At 43.4% G+C, this 20,432-nt stretch overlaps 1 protein-coding gene across 2 annotated transcripts in view; it reads left to right on the top strand.

Annotated features, from left to right (window-relative positions):
- DHX9 (DExH-box helicase 9) overlaps window positions 1–11,667 on the top strand; it is a 28,106-nt gene extending 16,439 nt beyond the window's left edge. For both annotated transcript variants that reach the window (XM_075156924.1, XM_075156925.1), the window contains 9 exons: window positions 402–554; window positions 2,269–2,429; window positions 4,373–4,484; window positions 5,147–5,308; window positions 5,469–5,596; window positions 6,642–6,871; window positions 9,115–9,230; window positions 10,108–10,308; window positions 11,222–11,667. In XM_075156924.1, coding sequence (XP_075013025.1) covers window positions 402–554; window positions 2,269–2,429; window positions 4,373–4,484; window positions 5,147–5,308; window positions 5,469–5,596; window positions 6,642–6,871; window positions 9,115–9,230; window positions 10,108–10,308; window positions 11,222–11,474 — 1,516 coding nt within the window. In that variant the 3' untranslated portion in view covers window positions 11,475–11,667. The remainder of the gene's footprint in view (window positions 1–401; window positions 555–2,268; window positions 2,430–4,372; window positions 4,485–5,146; window positions 5,309–5,468; window positions 5,597–6,641; window positions 6,872–9,114; window positions 9,231–10,107; window positions 10,309–11,221) is intronic.
- The last annotated feature ends 8,765 nt before the right edge of the window (window positions 11,668–20,432 follow it).

Below are 20,432 nucleotides of genomic sequence, written 5' to 3' on the forward strand. Positions count from 1 at the left end.
CGTATTTGAAATATGTCGTCTGCCAAATGAATATTACAAACGCTCAGTGTATAGCTGATGCAAAATAGGAAGGTGTTTGTAGTCTGTTACAGATCCTGTCTTGCTATGCATGTTCTCTGAGCAAATTACACATAGGGGTCTCGTTAATTGCATGAGAATTTTAAGTTTTTGAGACAGTTGTGAAAACTTCATTCTGTGTATAGCTTGGGACACTGCTTTATAAAGCATATGATACTTCATCTTCCAGATGGATGGCTAACTAGCCAAAGCTTAGCTAGTCAAACAGGGGTGGTTTGCTTCTTAAAAGCAATGTGGCAAGGAATAAAACAAGAACTGATTTGGCAGGGCTTAAGATGAAGAACATCTGATCTTAAGGGTTTGGTTTTTTTTCTCTGTAACAGACAAAAAGTGAAGCTGTTCACTGCTCATAATAACATGACAAACTATGCCACAGTCTGGGCATCAAAAACTAATTTGGAGCAGCGGAAAGGAAGAGCTGGACGTGTGCGTGCCGGATTTTGTTTCCATTTGTGCAGCAGAGCTCGCTTTGAAAGGTGAGGCTGTGCTCTTTAGAAATAAAATAACCTCAGAGACTTCTCCCAGAACTGTTGTGTGCTACTTCTGATCAAACTGGGGAAATAATTTTGGAAAGCACAGGGAGGAGATGCATGAAGTCAGTTCATACTGGAATTCTTGGATATCTCAGTTCTTTTGCTTAAAAAAAATCACATATGTTTATATGTTTTTACCCATACTATGAGGTGGGTAAATAGTTCATGATTTTATTATTAAGAACTTCACTGCAACCTACAGAGCCTCTCAGGAGAAAAATAATACTGCTTGGGAATTGAGGCAAGGCAGAAGAGAGCTTTGGAATGAGGATAAGGCTCTAGTCTGCCTTCAAGCATTGCGGGCCCCTGGCATCTTCACATAACGGGCAATTTTGTCATGAAAGTGGTAAAAAGCAGGGAAGACAGATGTTACTTTTCCCTCCATCCCCATTCTGTGGCCAGGAAGCCCCTTCATGCTGCTGAACTGCTGCTCTAGCACCTTCCCTGCTGCTGAAACTTTTGACCTCTTCTATCTGCCAAGCTGTTTCTCAGTTACCAGAGCCATGGAAATCTCTTTGCTGGTTGCAGAAGTCTACACAGCTGTTGCACTGAGTGTTTGATCTCTCTCATGAAAGTTTCAGTGCCCCTTTCTCACATAGTGGTTAGAGCATAGCTGTGTTTGATGTTCAGCTTTTTGTAACCTCTGAAAGCATCAGTTGATCAAAAACTTTCCTTAAATTGCTCAAATTTATTTAGATCTGCTGTCTAGTACAGTGGAGTGATTTTAATTAAGAATTTTTGACAATGAACTGATTGTAGGCTACTGAAGTAATCACGGGACGTCAGGACTTTAAGGTTACCTTCCTTCAAAGAATATAAAACCAAAATATACTAGCTCCATGGTGCCTAGGAAGGAAAGAGTGTGGACTTGTGCAGAGAATCTTTTGAGAGATACCAGCTGAACCTGTGCCAGCTGAATGTGGGTATCTGTTCAAGGTGTTTTGAGACCTTTTCTAGCTGTCTCTCGCTCAGTGCAGTCTTTTCTAGGAGTTCATATTTCAACCAGCAAGCTAAAGGATCGCTAACAATACTGTGCCAAAGACTTAAGAGCTCTATCTGTTTCCTTCAGGTCTTTTTCCTACCAGAAAAACTCCTTTGGAAAGCATCCAGCAAAAATACTTACTCTTCTTAGTGATCAAAGCAGAAATGTGCAGGAGGAGTTGGGTGGTTTGGAGTAGATAGAAGGGCACGTAGAGAAGCGCTTGTACGTAAGGCAGGCTGAAAGCAGGTTGTCTGTCTCGGGAGTGGAAGACCTTCCTTGGCAATGTAGGAGATGATTGTAAGGGGGCAGGTGTGGGGCTGGACACAGCCATGCTGCGAATCGGGCTTCAGCCATACAGAGTCTATATGTGGTCAGCTCGTGCTAGAAACCACACCGGGTAGTGGTGATGGGAGGGGTATACCCTCTGTGCATTTCCACTTTTGCATTCCTCTGTGCATTTCCAAATTTACCCCGAGATGAGAATTGAGAAGCACGATAAATACTGGTCGAAGAGCCTAAGTTACAGGAGCACAGTGAGAGTTGATGGGTTGGCTGGGAGGCAGTATTTCCTTTGGAGTGCGGTAGTTCATGGTGATGGAATGACCCATTATGGTGATCAAAGCCTGTGTTCAGAAAAAGGAACTTTGTTCTTTTTTTGTTCTCTTCTCATTCCAGACTTCAGACTCATATGACACCTGAAATGTTTCGAACACCACTTCATGAAATTGCTTTGAGTATCAAATTGCTGCGGCTGGGAGGAATTGGTCAATTTTTGGCCAAAGCAATAGAACCACCACCTTTGGATGCAGTGATTGAAGCAGAACGCACACTAAGAGGTATCGTTGTTTGTCCACAAGATGGTATGTTAATGAAGCTGACTGCAAGTGATTTCCCGTGTATAATGATCACTTACAGACTGCTTTAACATCTCTGGTTAGATTGTTTGTGTAGTGGCATGCTGTCTGAAACAGCAAGGTGTTTCCTGGATGCATCGTGTGGGTGGCAGTGTCTTTTGCAGCTGAAGAAATACTTGAATTCCCAAGTGGAGTGTCATTCCTTTAAGAAACTTGAGCCTTCAAACTTAAGGCTTGTTTTGTTATTTTACCAGTAACGTATGCTAGCTTCCAGCTTCCTGTTTTCCAGCTGTGGCACTGCTGTGTATAACATAGACTCAGTCCAGTGCCTAAGGCATTTACTACCGTAAAAGTTCTGAAAAAGAGAGGTTAGTAGTTCATTGTGTAATTACCGCTTTGTATAGATTGCTGACCCAAGATCTCAGTATTTTGTCAAGTAATTAAAACTCCAGTGTATGAATATGCAAGCATCAGTATCCTTCTAAAACAGGAGAAGCTGTGGTGGGGGTTAAGCGCTCTCCCCAGTTTCTTCAAGGAACTAACTAGAACATGAGTAAAATGAAGCAGGGAGGAACCCTAAATTTATGCTTTAGTTTTAAAGCAGTGATCTCAAACCTCAGCGTGCTTTGCAAATGTCTCTAAATAAGCACTTCTTAAAATTTCTAAGAATTGAAATATCTATTTGATTTGTTGATTTTATGAAAAAATTGTGTGACGAGCCTACATTGCTTGTATACGGAAGGGAGATCAGAATGAAAAACATAGCTAGGGATGTGTATTCAAGTTTAATAACTTTCTGATCTAAAAGTTGTTAGTGCCTTTCTTACACTGCAGGTAAGAAATGCAAAGCCAGGGGAAAAGGCAAATGTTTTCAGCTTTAACACCAAATAGACGTTTTTTGCATGTGCCTCCATTTCCTGGATGACCTGTTATTTTTCAGTGCATGTATACTACTAGTATATTTTTAGGATGGTGAGACATGCTGTTCTTCAAAATATTCTGTAGGCTTTTTAGTTTAGTAGATACCAAGAAAAATGGATTTGATAGTGGCTAAGGAGTCCTTTATTTGTTGGCTCCCCATTTAATTGCTGAGGCCTCAAAGCTTTTTTTTTTAAATGTAAAGCTTTTAGTTATGCTGAAGTTTCCCAGAGTAATCTGTAAATAGAGTACTTGAACTATTAGTTTGCATTTTTCATTTATATCTTAAAAGGCTTTTTAAAGATCACACTTGTATTGTTTTTCTTTGTCATGCAAACTTAAAAAGAGTTCTATGAAGTAGAGTTTAATGGCCAAATGGCTAGTAAGTCAAGGAGACTCATGAGACCCTTCAATCTCTACAGCAAGCAGCCACAGCCACTTCTTTGACTTTATTATTGACAGAGGTTTGATAGCTTAGAGGATGAGCTCAGGTGATAATTTTTAGGTAATGGAAGGAGAGAAAGGCAGGCAAAGCCTCATGGAAGAGAGAGTTCGTGGTGTTCTCTTTTTGATGAACAGAGGGTTCAGTGATTTGCCAACTGCAATGAAGACTCCACAGTTGGCTGTGATGGGGCTGCTTTGGTTTTTGTGAGGCAGAAATTAGTTTAGATTAGTTAGAACCAATACAGGGACTTGAAAAAAAGTTTAATAGTGTAATAGAGGTTTGTACAGAAGCAAACTAAAAAGAAATGGAAAAATATATATGTGAATTAAATAGTAATTATTTTCATTGTGGAGGAGGTAGTAAAACATCTGTAAAGCTAAAGTAAAATGTGTTTATTTAACCTCAGACCAGTTTTGAAAATCAGGTTGGCCATACTGTAAAAACATTAAACTTAAATATAGGTGGGGTTCTATTTAAATGCAATTATTAAAATTCTGAATTTCTTACCTAAGGATTTCTGGAATTAGATAACCGTCTTTGATAATAAGGGATCTTGTTTCAGAGCTTGATGCCCTCGATTCCAATGATGAGTTGACACCTCTTGGAAGAATCCTAGCCAAACTTCCCATTGAACCTCGTCTTGGCAAGATGATGATAATGGGCTGTATTTTTTAGTAAGTTTAGTAGTCTCAGTGGTCTTTTTCTTGTTACTCTGAGTTCCTGAGCCTCTAGACGTGCACTCTACAAGAGAAAAAACAGTACATCTAAATGAGCAATAAATGCTACAACTGGGGATAGGAAACTGAATATTCATGAGAGCAGAGGATAAATAACTTACAGTATAGGGAATAGAGTAGTCATGAAATTCAGAGTTAACTGCAAGGGACCAGTAGAAGCTGAATACTTACCAGTTAAGAGTGGGACTCTAAATACTTCAGTATAGCAGTGCGCTAGAGGTGGGGAGATGTGAAATTCGACACCTAGATAAGAAGAAAAATGAATCCACACGTTTTTCTTTAGCAGAAGTAAAGATCCGTTCTTTGTGATTGTGATGGCTGTAGGCGTCCTTTTCCCCAGAAGAAGATGGTGTATGGATGGGGGGAAGGGGAGGGAAGATAGACAAAGGACTTGTGAACACTTGCTGTTGTACTGGAATTGGAGCTAATTTAACATCCACTTCCAGGGAAGTGTTTCTGTGAAGAACTGTGGTAGATAAGGGCCAAATTACTGAGGTCTCTAGCGGAGAAGCTTTTACTAGTATCAACAGCCTGTAGCAGCTGCTGGCAGCAATGCTGTGAATAAACCCCATCCTGATACCTTTTGTGGTTTCTTTCAGTGTGGGAGATGCTATTTGTACCATCTCTGCGGCCACCTGTTTCCCTGAACCTTTCATCAGTGAAGGCAAACGGCTGGGTTACGTCCACAGGAATTTTGCTGGGAACAGGTTTTCAGATCACGTTGCTTTGCTCTCCGTCTTCCAAGCCTGGGATGATGCAAGGTATATTGTCTTGGCACAAAATTTGCTGGGAAGTTATGGGTAACACAGGCTGAGCAGTTTTGTGACCAGACTAGCTATGTCAATGGATGCTACGACAGCTAAACTGTCGCACTTTTCCTTTTCTTGAACAGACTTCTAATTCACTCTGTTTGTTTTTTAGAATGGGTGGTGAAGAAGCAGAAAAAAGGTTTTGTGAACACAAAAGACTCAGCATGGCTACTCTTCGAATGACTTGGGAAGCAAAAGTCCAGCTGAAAGATATACTTATTAATTCTGGCTTCCCTGAAGGTGATTCTGCTTGGACATAGTAATTTAATTATTGCATTTTTCATTCTGAGATGACAAATAAACAAGATAATCTATGATGAATACACAAGCTCAGAGGCCTATAGTGGGTTTGCCATAAAGCTGTTCTGCTTTTACATTGCGTTCAGATGAAATTTTAGTGCTATCTCATTCTTTCGTAGTTGTTTAAACCAGAGAAGTTGTGGTGCAATATAAGGAGATTTTGGAGGCTGAGGTTGGGGCTGCAGGATTAAAAATCTATTGAGAAATTGTCCTTAGAGAATGACCTCCCTGATTTTCTTTCTTCTTCACTTGTTGCATCTACAAAATGTGCTCTGTAAGTGCTGTGCTTCCTCCCTCCTTTTCATTAGCCTTAAGGAGTCTGTGTGATCTAAACAGTGTGCTATGTGCCCTATGATTTTCTGGGTTCGTGCCGCAGGAGGGTTGTGCAGTAGTGTGTCATATTATTCAATTTTCTAAGGAGGAAAAAAAAAAAAATCTTGGTTAACCAGGTTCTGAATTTGCCTAATGTTCCTGAGGAGCTTGCTCAGTTGCGTTTTGTTTTTTTAAATTCTTTTATTTTTTTTTTCTCCTCATGCTGCTAGGATCATTACTGCATTTATCCTTAACTTTATTTCTGGGCAAGATGACCTGAAAACAAGCCACCAGAGACTCTGGGGAGCTTTGTAACAAATAAACTAATGAAAACATCCATTCTGACCTCCCCATCTGTCTCCAAAACAAATGACAGGAAGCACACTGTGGTACAGCACATTCTGGGCAAACCCCTCTCTCCTTGTTTTTGAAGAGCTTGGGAGAGAAAAATGTCTCTTTGTAGTAGTATTTTTCAGCTTTTTGCTCTCCATGAATGAATTGAAAATTGAATGTAGGACTGAAATGCTTTGGGTGCAGAGGTCATTTGAGAACAGATGCATATCTACCAGTTGATTAAATCAGAAAATGCATTGATCCGGGATCCTAAACAACTCTGCTGCGCTGTCCTCCACGACCCGTGGATGCGAGCCAGTCTTCTGTTCTCTGTCAACAGAATGTTTGATGACTCAACCGTTTAACAACACTGGACCAGATAATAATCTGGATGTTGTAATCTCCCTGCTTGCTTTTGGGGTCTACCCCAACGTCTGCTACCACAAGGAGAAGAGGAAAATTCTTACCACTGAGGGGCACAACGCACTCATCCACAAGTCATCTGTCAACTGCCCTTTCAGCAGCCAGGACATCAAGTATCCATCACCTTTTTTTGTTTTCGGAGAGAAGGTAAAGACTTCGAATTTGTTCTTGATCGCGTGCTGCCATGTTGTCTAAGAGGCTCTTTTTGGTAAAGAAGCCATAAGAAAAAAAGCTACACTGTGTAATGTTTAGCTTGGTTTTTGGTTTTTTGGGGGTTTTGCTTGGTTTTTTTTCAGAAAGTAAACCTTATGTGGTCATGGTGTCACTCAGCCTTTACAGTAACTTTCAATCGACCAAATTCAGTAGAAGTAGAGCTGCGTAGAAAGTTCCTGTGAGTTTTGTGAAAACAGCCAGGTTGTACAGAAAGATCTAACTTAGTATCTTCTCTAAGAGGTTGCCTTAGGAGCTCTGCCATACTAATTAGGCCCTAGAGAGTTTTTGCCCTTGTCGCTTCTGCTACTTATGAATCCAGAGAGAAAACAGGAACATGTAACATGGCAGTGGGGTGCTCCCTTTCTGGCATGTAGGTACTTTGTCATCTCCTGAGGACAAATCCCATTTCCCAAGCATCTCAGAAAAACCCCAAGATGCTTTCCCCAGGGTCCCTATGACCTTTTCCTCCATCCCATTAATTTTGGGTACTCAGCACATGCTGTATATGTACACTTAAACCCCTGAGTGCTCTCATGTGCTCGAGCGATGGCCACCATGAATGCAGCTGCTCCTGCTCCCCCTTCTTTCAAGGAGCAAATGAAGGCAATGCCTTTGTGTAGGACGTAGCCAGGAGACAGTCCTCGGGCTGCCAGCCTGCTTGTGCTGCCGGTGCACAGTTACTCCAGCGCAGCGATGGGGAGGTCCTGAGGCGCTCGGTTGCCTGTTGTTGAAACCAGCTGTGCACAACACCGGAGTTCCTTCAGCCTGGGAAGTGCTGTTTTTGAGAATAAGCATTGAATTAGCAAAGCCTCTTGCTGTAAGGAGAGCCTCTTAAGATCTTACAGCAGAGGTGATGCTGTAGGGGTTTCTTTTTTGTCACCTTGTCTACATTGGTTAGTTCAGAATTACAGGTTTTTTGTGCTGATTTTTATATCCTCAGTCCTTTTTGCTGACATGCAACTTATTTTAGTAATGCCAGATAAACCACTTCATTGGTAATAAATGGAATTTTGACTCCTTCGGGCACTGGCTGGGGGCTCGGCGTGATACTCTGGATTTCAGAGCTGTGGTGAGGCGTTACCTTTTCTTCACCCTTTATGACAGGATCCCAAGTGGGTCAGACCTTTGATCTGCCGCAACCGTCTCTGTAAAGTGAGCTCCCCTAAAAACAGCAAAAGACTTTTGACCTCAAAAAGTTATGCTTTATTAAACCAAAATACATATGGGAAACTAAGAGTGACTAAGACGGTGGCTTAAGAGTGGCTAAGACAGCACCTGGGCGAGACTGGGGTGAAGGAGGGATTTATTTACCTGCTAAAAGAAAGTTTCTCTCTGAGGTCTGGTTGTCTGTTTCCTGCTGCATTTGGCAGACTCTCTCTGACCTGCAAGTTCCCTGCTCCTTGTACTGGCCATCACAATTTCTGTTCTGCAAGTTTCTCTCTGTTGAGCCTGTGTGGTAACTTCAGGCAGAAGCAAATCTCCCTGAGGACAGACAAGTACAACGGATTCTGCCCATCACGCTCCTGTGTGAGAGAAAGGAGGGAAGGGGGCAGCTGTCAGGGTGGGAGGCTGAAATCCTAAGTACCGCTCTTCAGGTCCTCTTTAAAATAAAGGGCAGTAGCCCGTGTGGTCAGTGCTGTTATCTCTGGCTCAGGTCAGATGGCTTGTTATTGTCCCAGTGCTCGCTTCAAGGACAAGCTTAAGGTCTTGTTTCTATAAAATGACAAAGCAGGCTGTTTGCACGGACGTATAGCAACTTCCAAATTTGCATGTGTAGGACCCTACTAAAGAAGCAACACGAGCTTTTCATCACAGCCCCAGCAATGCAGAAGGTGGGAAGATAACTCAGCTACGCCTGGTCAGGTTGAGGTTGACAAAACACGAGATGGCTTTTGCAAAATGTCAGCTGCATAATTGCAGACATGCAGTCGTCGAAAAATAAATACTTTTAAATGACAGGTAGTTTTTGGTGGTTTTTTACACCAGCCAGTGCTGAATCCCTGTAAACATCTGCCCAGCGTTCGATTTTGTATGCCTGTGTGCTCTTGTGATTTCCTAACACTATATCTACATTTTTTGTGGTGGTGTTTTTACAAAATTCTCTGGCTTCAGTGGCCAGAGGAAGGTGTAGGGATCTGTTTCCCATTTCAAGAGTCGTATTCGTCTTCCACCTGCAGATTCGAACACGAGCCATCTCTGCCAAAGCAATGACCTTGGTGAGCCCGCTGCAGCTGCTTCTCTTTGCCTCCAAGAAAGTCCTGTCGGATGGGGAGCTCGTTCTGGTAGATGACTGGTACGGACCTCCTTGGTGCTCTAATATCCAGCTCTATGAAAGGACACAGACTGAGGGGGAGTGGCTGCTAACACAGACATAAATCTCTAGATTTAACCCTAGAGCAAGCCATGCACTACTACAGTTTAATTGTGAGGGCATTACCTTTGTTTCCTGTGAGGAAGGGAGAGGTTTATATTGGCAGCACTGTTTCATGCAGATTATCTGCTTAAATCGAAAACATGATACCAGGCAGTTTCCATAAAAACTGCTGGTTTTTTTTCCCCTTCAACTGGAACATGAATAAGAGGTACTATGTATTTTGGACTTCCCCTTTGGAGAGGGGCCGAGGGAACCTTGTTTTAAGTCTCAGAAACACAGCTTGAGGAGAGAAATGCTAAGGATTTGGTGGTTGCCTCTGGCAGCATACATGTTATGGCCATGATTAAATACCTTCTGGATGCCTCCCCTCCGGCCCCCAGTCAGTAAAATGGAGGTGAAGAATTGCTTAAGCTTAATTCGCTAATATTTTTGAGGGTGGCCTGGTGCTTTCAAAATCTTGAGGAGCCTCGTGTTTTTAGTTTATTTTATATTTTTGTATTTTTCTGTTTTGATGCTAGAGGTTACGTATTGGTGTTATCTGAGTATGTTAAATCTCAAGAGCAAATTTAAACAGAAGGATAGTTACGTTTTAACAATGTCAAATTTTAGGGATCTGGCAAACTTGCTTCCTGAATTTCACATCCCTTCATTAACAAATTAGAATTTAAAAGATGAGAATAAAGATTTCTGGCTCAGTGTGTGCAGCACGCAATGAAAAACCACTCCACAGAACATTTTCCTAACAGGTTCTCTGCTAGAAGTTGTAACACATCTAACGTAATTCTTTCTGCTCTAGGATCAAGCTGAAGATGCCCCACAAGGCGGCTGCCTGCATCACTGCTCTGCGTGCTGCGATGGAGGCTCTCGTTGTAGAAGTGACTAAAGATCCTGAGATCATTCGGCAGCTGGACCCAGCACGCGAGCGAATGGTGAATGTGATCCGTCAGATCTCCAGGCCGTCAGCCGCGGGCATCAGCCTCATGGCTGCCAACGCAAGGTTAGCTCGGCTCCCTTGGCTTGTGCAGCCGGAGCTCTGGGGCGAGGAGCGCTCACCACCTCTGCCCCCAAGGACACCGAGAGCCTGAACAGAGCAGGTCAGAGCTGTCAGCCCCTCTGCTCCCTCCCTGCACAGCGGCTGCCGAAGCCCAGAGCTAAAATCACCAGGAGAGTCTTGTCCCGTGAGGACAGGGGCGTCAGGCTTTTGTTTCAAAGTCCGTAGTCTGAGTGTATGTCAAATCGTCATGCTCGAAGCCTGATGCAGACAGATCACTGCCTGTTTCCACGGGAGGGACAAGCGGCTCTCAGGAATAAAAGCTGTCATCGCCTCTTCCAAAACACAATGACTTGTAAAGAAAAGATAATCCAAATTTATTTTGGGCAAACCGATTCAACTCTGTCTCTGGAAATAAAACAAATATTTGGCTGTGCTTGCACCCCTCCATTGCCCCTTGTTTTCATGTCTTGCTTCTGAAGCAAAGAAAAATGAAAACACCTGTGAGCTGTTAGTAATTTAAAGATCAAACCAAAGAACAGCTTAGATGTACACTGCTCTGTGTTTTGCGAGGAGCAAAATAAAGATCACTCTGCTCACATAAACAGGAACAGGGCTCCCTACGCATTTGTGTGAGCTGGAGAAGCAAGATCGAGGGGAAAACTTTCTATGCCAGGTGTAGACCTGGCTGAGATTTAGAGGAGGGACTGCCTGTGTGGCACGTCAGGCCATTCCCAGCCTTTCCCTACTGAAGTGGAAAAGGTGCAAAAGTGCAACTGTAATTCAAACATCATATTCTGTTAATGGAAAGTAGAGGCGTCTTAACTGAGTATCTTGGCAACTGATGATTATTCTTCTTAATATTAAAAAAATGGAATCCATAAGATTGCAGCAAATACATAATGTTTCTCTTTGCCAGGTTCGGCGATGGTCCTCGCCCCCCCAAAATGGCTCGCTACGACAATGGAGGTGGCCTCAGAGGCTGGGGAGGTTACCCGCGTGGCCCTGGCTACAGAGGCAGAGGGTACGGCGGCTACAGCTGCTCCGGCAGGCGCTCAGGAGGAAGAGGATACCAAGGTAGCTGGGGGGGAGGCTATCGAGGAGGAGGGTATCGAGGAGCAGGCGGTGGCTACAGAGGAGGCTGTGGGGATGTGGGGAGAGGCGGGTGGTAGTTACGGAAGTTCGGAGAAGCCTTTCCACTTCGACAAGCGCGTTTCTCTCCCAAATCCCTTCCTTGCTGTTACCAGTCTGTTTGCCATTTCAGTTCCTTAGTACAAGTACAGCTCTGTAATATATCGTGCCCTTAGGGAATTTACTGCAAGTTGTATGATTTTATTCTTAATAAAGAGTTTGTTTTTAAAGACATATGCTATACGTTTAATTTTGTATTTGGATTTGGATTTAGATTTTGAAGCCGTCTGTTGTTAGTTTTGGTTGTAGGAGGTGTAAGGCATTCTGAGGAAACCTTTTCATTGTCTAAAACCGATCTCTGCCAAACAAATTTCAAATTACAGAACTTGGGCTCAGTGGGGATTTTTCTCTGTTGTCTAATACACTGCAAATAGGCCTTGCTGCAGTGGTTTTCTGTCTATGCCAGGCAGCACTTGGTTCCTTTGCAGCCAGCCACGGGCCTACTGCATGCCGTGTTACACCTCCCGGCACGGCAGCTGATGAGCTCTTTTGCCGATTCGGATAATGCGGGAACATGGAATACCTTTTTCAATTCTGGTGTGATGCTGCTTGTCTCTGCAGAACCTGAAGTGATCTCAGAAGCGTGAACTGTGCCCTTCATCTGAGGCAGCGTTCATTTACATTGCTACTCCAGAACAGTCACGCTTCATTCTTCCAAATACATGTGAAAGAGAGCGATTCTTTAATTAGAATTCATTGAAATTGTAGCCTGTGGATTCCGGACATTCAAAGCTCAGCTGGCTGCCTGGTGCTTACAGAAGTGCATCGACAGAGGGGGGGTAAAAAGCCCTCCGGCGAGGTGTGGTTTCCTCCGTACCTCTCCGACTAGCACCTGGGAAGTGACCCGGAGCAGGGGTGGATGACACGCGGTACCCGCAGGTACAGATCACTCTCAAGGGGTTTCTACAGTCAGGCTGTGTTGTGCAGGAACACCTCTGTGAACAAGAGGAGGGAAGCACTCCAGTTGACAATAAATGTGTGCGTATGAATGGTTTGGGGTTTTTTTTGGCCAAAACTCCCTTACCTCTCTTAGAGCACGGCCACAAACCCAGCTGTGCTGGCCCGGGGCAGCAGCAGGCAGATGCTGCCTCTTGCACAGGCGTTGTGCTGCCGGGCCTCCGCAGCGCGGGGAGATGTCTGTGGGCACAGCTCGGTGTGAAACCTGTTACGTTACCAAGCCTGGCGAGATTAACCTCCCCACTAATCCAACTGGAAAGCTTATTCAGAACCAAGGATTAGTTGCGCTTACAGGGGTGTGGGAGATGTTGGTGTTTGAGTGAGGTTTAAAGCAAGTCCAACATTTTTTGTATTTCTAATGAAGGGTTCTTAAAAACTAAGTGAGGGTGAAGCACCGTTTCTTTAATCAAAACTGCTAAAAGCCAAATGCCACGTGCAGCTTAGATATCCAGCTATGAATGACAGAGCTATCTTTGATACCATCAAGTGTATCAGTATTCATCTCCAAACTTACATCTGGGATTAATTTGGGGTGTGTATCTTCTGCGTCGTCTGATGCAGTAAACTCCACAATCCTTTCTGCTGATGTAGACTTTTCTGTAGATTGAAGAATGGTCACTCTGTGCCACCGTTACTGAAAATGTGATTATTTTTCTTCTCCAGGAACAACCTGTTAGGGAATCGGAAGGGATGAACATTGAAAGATGTGCCGTAGTCTTAGCTACCTTCCCTTTCCACACCTGTATTTATTGCATCCAGACAAAACTTGCTTTCCTTGGCTTGCCCCTCAAACTTCGTCTTACCCCAGTTGGGTTACTAACACAAAACTGGAAACATGAAGCAGGTGTCCGGTGGTTTTAAAAAGAACTATACTTACTAATTTCAGTATCGAGCCTACAGTCTTACATATGATATAATATCTGTTAAAGCTGTCTGATTTCCTCTCTAGCTGTTAGTGGCCTTAAAAAGAAGTCAGCATCTAAACAGGAGGGATGGGCGCAAGGCGAGCACAGACCAGCGCTTAAGAGAGGCCCCTACAGCAATAGGTTGTTCAGCCGTTCAGGAGTAATATTGACAATAGTGTCAAACCCAACTTGTCAGTTGGTTACTTGAATTTTTATCTTGCTTGTTTCACATAAATATTAACGATGCTACCAACCAGTTACAAAGTTGTCATTAAACCCGCTTTTTATCTTAGTTTCTGGACCTCGTGCTTGCCTGCACCGTGCTTCGTTAAATGAAACACGAGCGCCGTTCGTGCAAACTGCCCAGTTTCAAAAGCCTGGTGAGCGGAAGACAAACCACAGAGGCATAGGTTGTGTATCTCTGCACCAGAGAGATGAGAAACCTTCTGAGGTGATACGTCGAGTCGGTCACAGAGGAAGGCTGCCAGTCTGCCTGTTGTGGCTCTGCTGGAGTAAATATGCAGAAGATTCATCTCCTCTGCACGGTGGCACTCGGGCAGCACGTCACGTAACGTACGCCAGAGTAAGAACTGAGAAACGTCTCTAGCTGTAGGGAGACTTCCACCGACGGAGAGAAGTTCAAGGGAACTACGCTGTGGTCTTTACTTGGAGAAAGTTCAAAGGAGAACTAAGTGGTCAGTTGTGGCATCAGCATTAATGGTATCCCGCTGATCTCCAGACCTCCATCTCCATGAGGACAAGTCCTTCTCTTGAAAGGAAATCTTTGCTCTTAAGCAGTTTCTTTATAGGAAGATTCTTTCTATGGAGTGACTTGGAAACATTTGTTCTTGATCTATAGAGCATGTGTTAAAAGTGTGCCCATGCTGAATTTGTTCCTAAGAAAGCTGTCCAAATTAGCATTGCGATTACCTAATTGATCTCTTTTCCTGCCTCCAAATCAAAAAAGGGGTGAGGAATGCCAGCCAGAGGAAAGCTAATGTCAGAGATACAACTTTATCGAGGTGGGTGCATGCAAGATAGTGATGCCTTACCTGTCTCTGAAAAAGAGATGCAATAAGAGTTTAAAAACAGCAAAAAAAGGTGAAGAGAAGAACCCTTCTAATCAGAAGCTCACCTGGAGCTTTGACAGGAGAAAGACCTGAAAATGGCTGCCTAAGAGCACTTTCCCGGTTCAGACATCATCTGTTGAGAGCGCGTGGCCTTGCTGTATGCAGCAGAAGGGCACGCTTCGCTGGCACACAGGAGCTCTGAGATTCACCCACAACTTCTATCGCCTTGTTCCGAATCTCCCCCGTTGCCTGCTCCCGAGCCTCCTGGGGCTTTTCTCCTGACGCTGTTGGGAGCTCTGAAACCTGTTTGGTATTTCCTTGTTCTCAGCACTAACAAAGCTGCGTTAAGGCATCCTTAAAATAAGCAGCCGCTGAATAAAAAATCCTCCCCGGTAGCTTTGCAGGAGGCACTGGTTTTTCAAAGCCAGACCCATGCAGGTTGGGACTAGAGGGACGAGGAAGTCATTTAAAGAAGCGAGGGGTGCTGCCTTCGTGTTGGTGAAGGCCGTGCATTTTCAGTGTGCCTGTGTCTGGGCAGAAAGGGGGGGGCCAAAAGGCTGAGGTGCAAGAAATGGCTTCAGTTTAGCTGTACCACTGCCGGGAGCTTTGCTTTACCGGTTAGCGCCAGCCTTCATGTCGCAGAAGGGGCAGCTGTAGCTGGAGGTACCACCCTGGAGGTAACGTGCACCTCCAGGTAACCAGCACCGACGGGCAGCTGAAGGAGCACTCCTGCGTTATTTTCAGGATACTATAAAAATATCGATGAAGTAGAAGAAAAACTTGGAACCCGATGCCGTATTTTGCAAGGTGTGAGACCATTTGACGGTGCAGGCATCACCCCGAACAAGGAAACGTGCGCAAGCGAGCGCAGGCACTTAGATAAACGGTGCTTGCAGGCTTCACACCTGCAAGGTGCGAGTTACTGAAGCGTGGCTGGAAAGTTTGCTGGTGCTAATTTCTTATTAAACCTGTCACCTTATGGGAGTGTTAAATACAGTGCTGACGTTGATGTTCTCATTAAAAAAAAAAAAAACAAACAAAAAAAACCAAATCACACCTTTCGAGAGCCATCAGGGAAGAGGACCTGCCCACTTTAGAGGTGCTATTACTGCTTAACTTTATGCTGCTTTAAAATATGTATATTTTTTATATATATATGCATGTTTTATGAAACTGATTTTTCACTGCATTCCTGCTATACTGTATTCCAGTTGCACAGTATTTTTTCCCTAGGTAGTAGCTAACAAATTATATTCTGCTGTTTATTTTCATACTGAAAGTTTTTAATCCCATTAAAAGCTCTGGTAAACGTATTTTTTCCTACCATTTGCTAAGAACCGTTAATCAGGGTTGCTTCTGAGCTACGGTTCATAAAGACAGAGGTAAATTATAAGAGAATATAATACTAAGGTCCAATAATAATGTCTTTAGTTAACAGGGGTAAGTTTACAGCCTTGTATTCTCCTGGGAAAATAACCACGTGCTCTCCACTGTACCAACTTTCCAAAGCCACGTTCAAATTATCATGTTGCTGAAATGGAGCGTCCGTAGAAAAATCTTTCACCCGTGCGGGAAAGAGTGAGCACCGCTTCCTACATTTCAGCAAACTAAAAAAAAAAAAGCAGAAGTAAAGTTTCAAATTTCTGCCCTGCTCTGCTTCCTGCAGTCAGTTCTTTCGCAGAGAGCTTTTTAGATACGAGGACTGTATTTTGAATTCCAAGTTTTCCTCCCACGCCGCTGTCTGCAAAGAGACACTCAGAGAGACTATACGGGAAAATACATGAAGAATTGCCTTTTTCTCCTAGCTACTGGTTTTGTGCACATCGAAGCTCCGGACCTGTAGTCGGCGTTTGGTGTGTAATTCCCCACTGTCCCTCTTACCTTCTGCTACAGGAATTAGTTGCTCAATGTAGCCAGCTCTTTTGGGGGGGGAGGAGGGGGAGTAAGACTTGTCTCAAGTGTATCAGCGCTCTTTCCAAGGAAAGAAATTGCAAGAAAAAGAAAATTCTCAACTGCGGTGAGCAGAAAGAATAAGAATATGTTTGGTCATGTAGCTCTGTGCCAACTGCCACTGTTACTGTAGTGATGGCCCAAAATTCTCACCTACGGATGGAGAACAAAAAGTTGAAGGTCCAGTCCTGAAAAGATACGCAGCAGGTGGTACCTAGGAGTTTAGGAAGAAGAAAAGAGACCTCACGTGTTGGGGTTTTTTGGATGCTGTTACTTATTGTAAAGCATCTTAAAAGATAATTCCTCTTTCAACTGATTGCCCATTTTCACGCTGCTCTATGGATAATTCCAGCGCAATAACCACTGCAGTTGGTTATTCCTTTTGTGCTCGGCTGCCCAGACGACTTACTTGCCACATCCAAACCCTCAAAATAAACTTTAGCTTCGTGAAATGTCAAGGCTCCGGGCTTTGACTCATGTTTGAAAACAAATGCTGAAGTCTCAATGCTGTTCTTCCAGCGTAGACGCCTTTATAACGTTTGTTTGACAAACTAGTACAGATAGGGCCAAAACTGGAGTTTAAGTATATAACCTAGATCACCATTTCATGGTGGATTTGTTGTAGTTTTAATTCTATGCTTTCTTACATAGGAACTCTGCTTCGTTCCATGCACTGATAAGTGACATTCCTGAAGATGTTTTCTACGTCTGTTTTCTACTTGTCCTCCATTTTCACCCCTTTGCTCTGCAGGCCTGATCAATTCTGGGGTTTGGTGGCAAGAAAGAATTTGAGGATTTAGGATGATCCAAACTCTGCATGGTGGGAACTGTGTAAGCCTGGCCTGCCAGATGCTCTCAGAGCAGAAAACTTCTGTGAGAAACTCCCAGTGATGTCATATTTTCCAAAGCACCATGCTAAACTTTCATTTTTTTAAAAATCTTCGAGTGACTCAGAAATCTGGCAGTGTCCGAAGTACGAGCTTTGCTGGTCTGATATGAGGATTTGTAGTGGGAGGAAGAGTAGGCTTTATGTCAGGAGTTCTCCTAATCCACTGAAGATGAATTTAAGGAACCGAGGTGGAAGAAAGAATCCTTAAATACCAGGTGCTGATTAGAGCTCAAAAGTGTCAGGACAACCAAAGACCATGGATATAAAAGTTAGGATTAAAGCACAGTACACAGTTATCTAATACAAGGATACATTATGGTAAAAAGCAATAAAATCTTTATTATACTGTGCCAGACACAAATAGAACATTTTGCCCAATATACTTCTGCCCCACTACCCCTCTTAAAATCTAAAATATTTCTGGTCGTGAGTACTTCTGGTACATAATCACTCAAGTCATAATTAAGGAATTTATATGCTCATTTACATGAGAAAGATTTTTCTCCCCGACACTGCCAGATTTCCCATGTAATTCAAGACAGAAGATTTAATCCAGTTTCACATTAATTGTACATTCTTTATATTCTGCGTGCAGCGTGCAAGGCACCTGCATGTTAGCCCGTGGATACGCAGGCAATGAAAGCTGCAATTTCAAAGTACTTACTTATTTTCTTTTTTTATTTTTTCCCCTAAATTTTCAAGCAGCTAATGACCCAGAAGGGTTACTGGAGCTATAGGTGTCCCATTTCTTCAGCAGTTCACATAGCACAGGACGTTTTCCAGTATTCATCAGCTTCTCCAGCTGTCGGTTCTTCTTTAATGCTACTTTGATAATGAATCCATTCCAAACGCAAGTTTTTGTACTTCTCCAGATGTTTTTTAAACGGTGGCCCACTGCAGCACGAATAGTTCCTCAGCCAGAGCTGCCTATTTCTCACAACTTCCATCATCATCCCAGTCCCTCCAAATGACGTCACTGAAGAATGTAAAGGATATCTTCATGTTACCGTATGTAAGTGGATAGAGAGCAGGGAAAAGTTGTCTTTTTTTCTTTTTTTAAACTCATGAAAGTTTGCGGATAGTTTTCATAATATGGAAACACTGCAAATAATATAATTAGATGAGAAAAAATTCTGGTATAACTATCATTTATGGGAGGAAGGGGAAGAGTAGGAAGCATTCCAGGACAATAAAGCTTACCTGTTCTTCTGCAGAATATAATTGGTAGCATACAAAATAAGCAAAACTTTCTTAAAGACAAGAATTCAAAATTAGTAGCATTATTGGATGTTTCAAGCAATCTCCTGAATACATTCCTGCAGCGAGATAACGCTGAAGAAAATGAGAACATGTAAACACATTGCAAGAACTGTGGAAGCAGAAGGAAAGGGCTACTAAACTCATAATATGAAAACTAATCACAATAGTGGCAACAGCTTGGTTCTGTTCTTAGGCGAAGCCAAATTAGAAGATTTCTAGTACACCCCTGACTGTGAAATGTTAGACTTTTAGATATTTATAATCTCTCGGAATGCCCCCACGCGTATAAACAAACAAGCAAAGCCAAAAAGCCCCGGACCTTGCACAGATTTATGCAGGAAAGGCAGGATGTGTATTTTAAGACAAAGGTTTTCAAGTGTAGCAGGTCTTGAGACCCATCTCATTTGAACGACCAGTCTCAAACTAGATAGAACAAACCCAAATTAATCAACTAAGTTTTGCTAATTCTCTTGTTTGTAACCTGAATCTCGAAGAGCCAGGAGAGAGCTTTGAACCGCTCGCTCACATGGATACCACACACGTCCAGACTACTCGGATCAGCTCGGACAACAGATGAGCAGTAGCACCGGTGTTTGTTTACTGGGTGACCTTTTACAGCTGCCATAAAACGGTTCGTCCTCCTCCCTTAGGGCTAACGCAGACATTCGGTTTGGCCAGCGGAGCTGGCAGGCTGCTCGCGGGACTAGCCAGAGACTCAGCAATGCTTCTGGAACGGAGCTTGGCTTTGCTCATCGTTTGGGCAAGGCACCAGTCTGCCACAAAAGAAGAGCAGAGGGGTTAAAAAACCAGCACACCTTTGTCTGTAGAGGCCAGATCTTCCGGCGCACTCGGGTAGGAGAGATGCGCTGGTATTAGCCCAGCAGAAGCCGGGCGGCTCTGCTATGCTGGTAAAAAAGAAAATGAGCAAGGGCAATGAAATAACAGTTGCGTTAAGCCATGCTGACCAAAAAGAACAGACTGAAAATAGACACCAGTGGGTCAGCATCTTCATCCTGCAGCAATCCTTCCCACAGAGGAGAGAAAAAGTGCCTGTCGAAGAGCTCGCTAAGGAACTGCCAACTTTTTCAGCCCAGGAGAGGCACTGGAGAGGCTGTCAGCCTTGGGAGCATCGCTGATGCAGCACTGATCACAGAAGTTTGCTTCCAAAAGGCTTCCCTTGTTTTTCATAGGAGCGCCTGTGCTCACCTGATTACCGTGGTAATGGTTGGCAAAGCATCGGGTCCCTATAGAAGGACATGGATAGAAGTTGAAGGAGCAACACACATTGATCTTGGTTTTTATATAAATTAGGACAAATCATGCAGAAAGCTGTTCCTCTGCATATGCTAATGACTGCTAAAAAAAGGATCACCATCATCATCAGACAGTGGGAGAATCAGAGCTAAACTCTACCTTTAATATCAGTTTGTTCCCAACACTCAGAGTAAACAGCTCCCGAACAGCAACAACCGTCCCGCTAACATTGAACGTATTAATAAAGCCGAAAGAGGCAATCTTGTGTTGGACTAAAAGCAAGCAGTTACTGCGTTTGTTTGGAAGTAGATCCTGCCGGCTCACTCTTGGCAATAACATGATAATCTTTTAACATCCTGACGACGATTTACACATATGATACTTTTAACACTATTAACAAGAAAGACTTGAACAGATATGAAACCCGCTGTGCAAACGAATGTTGCTGTTCTCTGCTGGGAACCACAGGTTCACTAGGTTCCTCTAACTGCACGCTTGTGTGGTCCTCACCTACGCTGCCGTTAGGAGTCTTTGCAATTTTTGAAGTAGGCTGTAATATACAAAGTGAGAAAAACAAATTCAAACCATTAGGAGAAAAGTCGTCTTATGAATTACAGACTGCCATTTGATAATCTCTATTCTAAAGGCGAGACA

The sequence above is a fragment of the Calonectris borealis genome, chromosome 8 (genome assembly GCF_964195595.1).
Source record: "Calonectris borealis chromosome 8, bCalBor7.hap1.2, whole genome shotgun sequence".
Classification (NCBI taxonomy): Eukaryota; Metazoa; Chordata; class Aves; order Procellariiformes; family Procellariidae; genus Calonectris; species Calonectris borealis.